This window comes from Babesia bigemina, scaffold Bbigscaff_64768 (assembly GCF_000981445.1).
Source record: "Babesia bigemina genome assembly Bbig001, scaffold Bbigscaff_64768".
Lineage (NCBI taxonomy): Eukaryota > Apicomplexa > Aconoidasida > Piroplasmida > Babesiidae > Babesia > Babesia bigemina.
This window is the reverse complement of record NW_012237126.1, coordinates 381-8,946: the sequence shown is the minus strand read 5'-3', so window position 1 is coordinate 8,946 and position 8,566 is coordinate 381. Positions and strand designations below refer to the sequence as shown.

The window sequence follows — 8,566 nt, the reverse complement described above, 5'->3', positions numbered from 1 at the left end:
TTGGCCCTGGGGGACCGCCGTTCCGCGCTTTTGTTTCCAGCGCCCTTCACAGCCGGAGTGGTTCCGGGCTGGTGTCGTTTCCGGCTTGCCTGCGGGATTGGCCGGCTTTCGCCGCCACGGCCGGCCCCCTTCGAATTTGTGGGTTTACCTTTAGGGCCCTGAACACCGCTTTGTACCGGTTTTCTGGATTCATGCCGCCTTTCGGGTTGCCGACACTCTCGGCGCCCCACGGTGGCAAGCGGAGCATCGATGTCCATCCCATCGGGGACGTCCACGTCAATAACCATGAGGTCTCCGTCCTCATCGATTTGACTGCTCAGCTGCACTTCTTGTGAGCTCTCCATTGGTACCTTGTTCGTCTATCCAGCGCGCCTGTGTGGCCGCCTTTCGCCTCGCGATGTTGCCGCTTTAATTCCGCACTTTTGGCCTTCAATACACCCCCCAGTGACATCGGAAAAATTTCCTTTCTGTGATAAACCCGAGAAAACACGTTTCTCAAAGTTTCCCCCAAAATCACAGAAGATTCCAACTCTCCCCTATGACCTCCATAAACCATTATAATAACTTGTTGATACTGCCCATTCTCTTACTGACTCTGCTACTAAGAAAGCGTATGAGGACATTGAAGAGCGTGAGAAACAACTTAATGAACTTAAAGATAAGCTTAAAAATTTCACTGAATCACTTGGTAAAAAAGGTGATGAAAACATTCTTCATAACCTCTGCACTGGCCTCGAGAAATTCCTCGGCTTCAACTCTGCTACCAAAGGCTACGACGGCACTGGGATTGTGTACTCCGACTTGGATAGGCTGTGTGATGCAGTGATGGGATTTTTGAGTGGTGTTCTCAGTAACATCAAAGAGCATTTAGGGCAGCATAAAGATGAAATTGACATTGCAATTGAAGCTCTTAAGCAAAATAAACACGCCGGTAAAAACGGTTTTAATGCTGCGATTGGAAGGGTGGTCGCAGGGGTGCGGGGGTATAATGAGAAGGTGAGGGATAGTAATGAATGTGCTAAAACGCCCATAAGGACACTGATGAAATACGTCAAACCCGTAAAAGGTGAGTTAAATAAAACACTTAATGATATTCAGGTTGTCGACGATCCCCGGCAAGTAGAGGAGCAAGTGTCCACGGCCAAGGCGCTGGTGGCGACATCTCTTCAGAAATATAAGGAATACGAAACACAGTATAGAGACGTAACTAAGCATATTAATGATCTATATTCACAGTGTAAAACTAGTATACATAACGCACATAAAGTTGTCTCGCACGAGACTACGCGGCTAGAGCAGTTGGCCAGCAGGGAAGCAACTGAGTTGGAGGCAACCGAAAAAATGATAAGGGAGACACTAACAGCGCTTGAAACACAAGTGGTGATACATATTAAGAGGGAGGTGAACGCTCTTGTAGAAGGTTTAAAAGGCCTAATAAAGAACGTCATTTTGAAAGACCTTACACAGATCAGCGTCAATCTGCAGAGCCATGTGAAGGATTTGAAGAAATGGATTGAAGAGGCTGATGAAATGCTCAAGAAGCCGATAAAAGATGCGTGGGAAATTGAAGAAAAATTACCCGGCGGTGACAAGCAAGATGCCATTAAAGAGAAGGCAAAACAAGTGGATGAGTGGAAACAAAAACTGGATGGCTATATTACTAGCGTGAAGAGTAATCTTGGAAATTTGGCGACGGAAGCAGCTGAGAACTTGAAAAAGCTTGACAAGGTTTACAAGGAGAAATTATTGGAGATTGCAGAGGCTGTGAGAGAAGTTCCGAAGGCGATCGTAGAGCTGGGGAGACAGTTTCCTCCAGATGCCGTTGTAGGGATAGCGCACAACGCAAACAAAAATGTTGGCGACATCACTAATCACATTAGACTGAAAATTGGGAAAATAAAGGGAGGGTCAAGAGTTAACAAAGGTCTTGAAGACATTGAAATAACAATGCAGAATTACGCCATCAAATACACGCAAGCGAAATTCGCAAGCACTGTCCACGGCTGGGTAGATGGGATTGTTGATAGTGATGGCGGCTTGGTTAAGCAATGGGTTGGGGAATACGCTAAATATTCAACGAACGAAAAGTATTATGAGAAGTTCGGTAAAAGCGCAATAGATGTAGAACGAGTGATTGCAGAGCAAATTAAAATGAAAGTTAAAGAGGCAATTCAACCTGCAATTGAGGGGGCCGAAAAACAGTCCAACGCTACATCCGCCGGAGACGACCGCAGCATACAACAAAATGTTCAAGCTATTCAAACGTGTGTGAATGGTTTTGTCACGAATGTTGAAGCGAAGCTCACGAAACGGAATTCTCGAGATGGAATTAAAGTGTCAGAGTTAGCCAAAAGGATTGAGAAAGATGCACTGTCTACGAGTGATTACCACAGTCACCTGACGAATAGAAGCCACCTATACGATGCAGTTGAGGCCACATTAAATCAGCTAGTTGCTTTGGCAAAAAGCACTTCTAACCAATTAGGAGAATTCTTCTATAAGCAAGGCAGTATAACAATCGGCAGTATTGTAGGCATCATCAGGCCAATCGCTGCGGAGCTCTACGTCAACCTTAACGCTTCAGTGGGCCGCGATAGTGATGGGAGCATCGCAAGGGATAAACCCAATCTCGCCGGAAAAGTGGACAGCGCAATCACCGCAATGACTGAGCAGGTCACCGGCATTCAGCGGAGCAGTGCAGGTAATGAAGTAGATCTAGGGGATAACTCCATCGAATCAGTACGCAAGGCTCCGTACAACGATCTGGACCGAGCAATCAATTCCATTAGTGGATATTCTAACGGCGACCTTGACGTCTCACCGACTACTACAGCCCTTGCAGAACTGTCAAAACAAATTGGAGAAAATCTCGAACGGCTTAAAGACGCATTCGCCTACAAAGGTAAAACAATCAAGATGATTCTTGACAAGTTTCAGAAATCTAACATCGCTAACGGTCGCAAAGATGCATCTGGCAGCCTGCAAGCAATTCACGACCACCTCGAAGAGCTACTAACCGGTCCGGTGACGGATGCTATTAAACACGCCAATGAAATAATCGGGAAGGACGCCCCGACGTTGCAAGCAGAATACATAAAGTATATGGAAAAGAGTGTCGGTGACGAGGTGAAACAAGCCATTGATAAATTAACCACTCATGCCCGAAAGCAATACGTCTCTTCCGTCAAGTCCCTGCTCAGCGACTTCTCAAGCAAGGTCTACGGCGACATTAAAAATTTGACGGTATCCATAAATCAGGATTCAAGCCTCGGCTACAAGGAGTTCATGGACAAGTTTGAGAAACACTTCCTCAAAGGTGACACATCACTCGAAGCTATAACTAGCCTTAAGGCCACATCCTCCACAGGACAAAAATCTGCGATGAGCCAAGCGACCAGTAAATTTAACACTGCCATGAAAGCTTTCTTTGATAGATGGGAAAAGCAGACGGAGTTTGCATCCGATTACAAAGCCATCACTCCCGCAAAGGAAGCCCTCCGCAAATTGCTCGCCAAACTCGTGCAATCTCAACACTTCGACCACGAGTTTTGTAACAATTTAGATGCTCTTACTGACGAATTAGATAAGTTCACGCCTGGTAAATTCGGCCAACCCAACACGGTGCTCTCGCAGGCGTTCAAGGAGGGGTTCGCTGACCTGGCGTCGGTGCTGGGAAGGGCGTACGTGAGCGTGTATGACGGAGGCCAGGGAATCAGTAAGTGGCTTACGAAAAGTGATACGCAGTTGACTGATGAGGGTCGTAAAGGCGCTAAGGTTTGTCTCACGATCATTCATCTCCTTGGCGTCTCGTTACCCATGTTGAGAGTAAACTGCAAGAGCTTAAGTGGACAGCAGATTAACAAAAACGGTGACCTCGGAAAACTGTTCGCCGATGAAGGCTATCGTGTATCCGACCGGGGCGAGCAGAACGGCGAGCTGCAAGACCAGGACTGGATGAAAGGTGACCAAATTCAGAAGAGGCTGACTTGGCCAATAAGCGGGGTCAACAACGAGCATTTAAAATTGTGTGAGTCAACTAAGAAACATGATAAATTTAGTCTCATTGATATCATGTCGTGTCTTGTCGGCCACCTCGGACAATACAATGACGTTTGCCACATCGCTCCTCCATCGAAGGGCAACGCACCTTGCAATGTATACCAAATGTTGTGTTGGCTTGACGGACTTCCTCATAGTCCGGTATACCAAGACTTGATAATTGACGGATTTAGCGGTCTCTTTGAGAAACCGGGCGAGCAGCACAAAGACGTTCAGTCGGACGATCTACCTGTTATAGACGAAAATGCCGACACGTTGGACGCCTATCCGAAACCCATCACCGCTGCTGCGCTGAGAGCAACACTCGACGAAGTATGCAAGCAATCTCACAACGTCCTCACTTCCATCCTCGGATATGGCCACGCGGGTGGCGTGTATGCTTGTGAATTCACTAACAATTCGCAGGGTTTAGTATACCCGAATAACATGAACAGCCTAATCTGTACCCTGGTTGATATCCTTAGACGCCTTCATTACCAGCTCTATTTCATATGCCAGCAGTTACTGCACGACAAAAAACTAAATGGTTGGCGTGATTGCTGGTATGGCTACCAAGTGGCCGGATCAACGTGGCAGTGCAATACACTTCAATGTCCCGAGCAAAGGGCCAACCAAGAACACAAGCAAACGTGTGACCAAAAGTGCGACCAAGATGCTAGTTGCGGTTTGAAATCGCCGTTACAAGCATTCTTGGAGGATGGATTACATGGTTTTTTGCCGCATCGTGTCTCAAGCAAGGGACTAAAAATGACATGCTCCAGTTGCAGTAAGGCCCCTGGTATGCCGTGCATCACGCCGATGGGCTTCGCAGATATCGGTAACATGGCATCCCATAGGCGGATGGGAAGACACATTTACATGGTACTTACCGATTTTTGTAGCGCCGAATACTCTCCACTCACTAAACTGTGCAGTCAACTCACCTGTCTCCTTTCCAGCGCGCCGACAACACTGGGCGATATGTTCGCTTTTTACTATCATTTCCTAAGTGAGTGGTGCCGTGGTAGCAAGGGAATACGCGACAAACACAGGGAAATAGCTTTCGGTGTAGCGGTAAGCAGAGCAAATTTCAAGAATCCAAGTACAAAGCTGGACATTACCTCAATGTTCAAGACCAACGTACACGGTTTCGGACATAGTGCGTCACACTTCAATGGAGACCTCAACACCCTTGTCAGTTGCAACCCGACGACTACTGCAACTAGCCCCTGTGGTTCATATCTGAAGCCGCTCAATCGTGATATCCGCTCCATGTTTGCGGAGGATAACGCTGACAAATATCTCTCGTGGATCGTTTATCTGACTGAAACGTTCTACAAATTGTTAGAACAGTTGTATGCCGATTGTTGTAATAATTGCAATAAGCCCGGCGCAAGATGTCATGGTCGCAGTTGTGACAAAGAATGTATGATGAAAGCAGGGTTTGTAATGAATGATACTATGCCTACCCACTCGCAAGTGTGCAGGTCTATTGTCAACTGTACCATGACTCTTCCTACATTACGTAAATATGGCTTGTATTTTGAAAGCAAGAGTCATCTTAACGGTAAGAATCTCGCAACAAAACGAACGTGCGAAGACTTTTGCAAAGCATTAGCACAAGTCGTAAAACAGGGTAACGCTTTGTATGTGCTGGTTCATAAGACCATTCCGGAATTCCTCTTCACCATCAGGCAGCCGTTTATATGGCTCAATGTCGCACTCTGGTCGCTGTCCCTCTTCTACCTCATCTGCGTAATGGTTGGCAGGCTGGATGTGCTCCATATCAAATCGCACTTACGATCACCATCATCGCACAGGATAACGGCGCAGTCATTGTTGGCGGCAGCGCAAGTCGGAAGGCTTGCCAAGATATCGTATCTGCAACCGTGATCATCGTCACATTTGTAATTCACTGTAACTCACGTAACAACTCACTTAGCGAATCACCTACTCACCTAACCGACAAACGTAGTCTAATGTCTCGAATTACCCTAGCGGCAACCTGTGAACTAGATAGCGTTGAAATGAAGTGATGATTGAACGACAATGCAACGTGCTAAGCTAGCACCCAGGCAAAGTGGTAAGCTAGCAACCAGGCAACGTGGTAAGCTAGCAACCAGGCAACGTGTTGACCTAGCACACAGGCAACGTGGTAAGCTGGCCGATGAACCGTAACTTGGTGGGTTGGTTGTTGCGTTGAGTTGTGCGTTGACTGTGAGAGGCGTCCGCGTTGCCCATTGAGTGAGTGTCACGTGTGGCTGGGTGATTGGTCGCTAACGTAGGCGGCCGTGAAGGCCGCGGCGGGTGACCTAAGCCGTGTGTTGCGAGTCACTGGCAGGGTGGCGTAATCGGCGTTGGCCCGGTTAAGTAGCGTTTATGGGCAGCGATTTAGCGATCGTTAATATCACATTTAGGCACGTAGCGGACACGCTCCCCCAGCATGGCGCCGATACCGCGGCTCGTAGCACGGTGCTGCTGCACTGTGGGAGTTGAGCGCACGTGGCTCGCTGCAATTTTTATGGCGTTGCGAATAGTGAATAATTTAAAGTGACAGTTGGTGCTGATGACATGCGTCGCGTCAGGGCAGCTGTGGTATCCCGGGCAGTGCGGGTGTCGGTGGCCCGGGCTGGGGGGATACAGCGGTGAGTGCGTTGGTGAGGGGACTGGGAGCGGCAGTGGTACGTGTTGCAGTTGGTGAGTGCTGCTTGAGTGACTGATATGTCTGCAGGTTGAGGGGACTGGGAGCGGCAGTGGTACGTGTTGCAGTTGGTGAGTGCTGCTTGAGTGACTGATATGTCTGCAGGTTGAGGGGACTGGGAGCGGCAGTGGAACGTGTTAGTTGGTGAGTGCGTTGCTTGAGTGATTGATATATTCGCCGGTTGAGGGGACTGGGAGCGGCAGTGGTAGTGTTGCAGTTGGTGAGTGCTTGCTAGGTGATTGATATGCTTGCAGGTTGAGGGGAGTGGGAGAGAGAGGGGAAGATGGGGAGATATAAGTGTGATTGTGGCACCAATTGTGAGCCGCGTGACTGTAGGTGCTGCTACATCTGTTGTAAAAAATGTAGTAGATGTTTTTTCCGATGTGCTGATCTTTACTATGAGCGCATAGGTGGACATCAGGGTTGCCATACTAAGGGGTGTGTTAACTGCGACACCAGCACATGTCCATGTAAATGTTGTTATGACAAACGCCCTGTCTATGTTACTCGTTCTCTCCCCGACACACAGCGTACCTCCGGTCAACAGCTTCGCTCTGGTTCCTCTGGTTCCTCCTCCTCCCATTCTCAGCAACAAGCCGTTATGCAACCACGTTCCATCAGCGCCTCTGACTCATCATCTTCCTCCACGCCCCTCCTTCCCATCATCATCGTCCCCGTCGCGCTCATCATCCTCGTCATCTGCGTCATGGTCTACTTCCGCATCCGGCCGTTCCACAGGGTGCGGTATCTACTGCGTAGCTAATAACAATAACCTAACTAGCGACTGGCATCTAATGTGCTAGACAGTAATGACTGCGTTGATGACAAATCGCATGAGCAGTGAGGTGACCATCCCCCCTCCCTACTCCGCCATCGCCGCCGTCGTCGTTGCCATCATCGTCGCCATAATCCTGCTCGACCTGTGCATCTTCCGCTTCCCGGTGGGCCGCAACATCCGCGATTTCCTCGTCCGCAAGATACCCTTCTGTATCGCGTTTTACAGCTAAACTCCGCAATTTGTTAGCGCGAACATCGTAATCCAAATCCCACTGATCACCTAGCTGGCAACTGACATCTAATGTGCTAGACAGTAATGATTGCATTGACGATCAATCACATGACCAGAGTGCTGACCAAGCAATTGACCAATGCCATGACCAAGCAATTGACCAATGCCATGACCAACGTGGTGACCAAGGTGGTGACTAAAGTGCTGACCAAACACCTGACCTAGCACCTTACCGAAGTGTTGACCAATGTGCTGACCAACGTGGTGACCAATGCCATGACCAGAGTGTTTACCAAGGTGCTGACCAATGCCATGACCAAAGTGCTGACCAAGCACCTGACCAAGTTACTGGTTACGGCAGCGATGACATGGACACGGCAGCGATGACATGGACACGGCAGCGATGACATGGACACGGCAGCGATGACAGTGGTGACCAGAGTAGTGATTATCATCCACTCTACATCACCCCTTAAACTACTCTACATCGCCCCTTTACCCACTCTACATCGCCCCTTTACCCACTCTACATCGCCCCTTTATCCACTCCTCATCGCCCCTTAACCCACTCCTCATCGCCCCTTAACCCACTCCACATCGCTCCCTAACCCACTCCACATCGCCCTTTATCCACTCTACATCGCTCCCTAACCCACTCTACATCGCTCCCTAATCCACTCTACATCGCCCCTTAACCCACTCTACATCGCCCCTTTACCCACTCTACATCGCCCCTTAACCCACTCTACATCGCCCCTTAACCCACTCTACATCGCCCCTCTATCCACTCTACATCGCTCCCTTACCCACTCTACATC

General features: G+C 48.8%; 2 protein-coding genes across 2 annotated transcripts; both read left to right on the top strand.

Annotated features, from left to right (window-relative positions):
* Positions 1–538: 538 nt before the first annotated feature.
* On the top strand, positions 539–5,931 carry BBBOND_0002290 (hypothetical protein, conserved; the record flags this gene model as incomplete). Its single annotated transcript, XM_012915069.1, has 2 exons — positions 539–789; positions 810–5,931. 2 exons carry the CDS (start codon positions 539–541, stop codon positions 5,929–5,931), a joined length of 5,373 nt encoding a protein of 1,790 aa, XP_012770523.1.
* A 1,617-nt stretch (positions 5,932–7,548) lies between these two features.
* BBBOND_0002280 (hypothetical protein, conserved) lies at positions 7,549–7,746 on the top strand (the record flags this gene model as incomplete). The annotated part of the gene is made up of 1 exon (XM_012915068.1): positions 7,549–7,746. One exon carries the CDS (start codon positions 7,549–7,551, stop codon positions 7,744–7,746), a length of 198 nt encoding a protein of 65 aa, XP_012770522.1.
* Between the last annotated feature and the right edge of the window lie 820 nt (positions 7,747–8,566).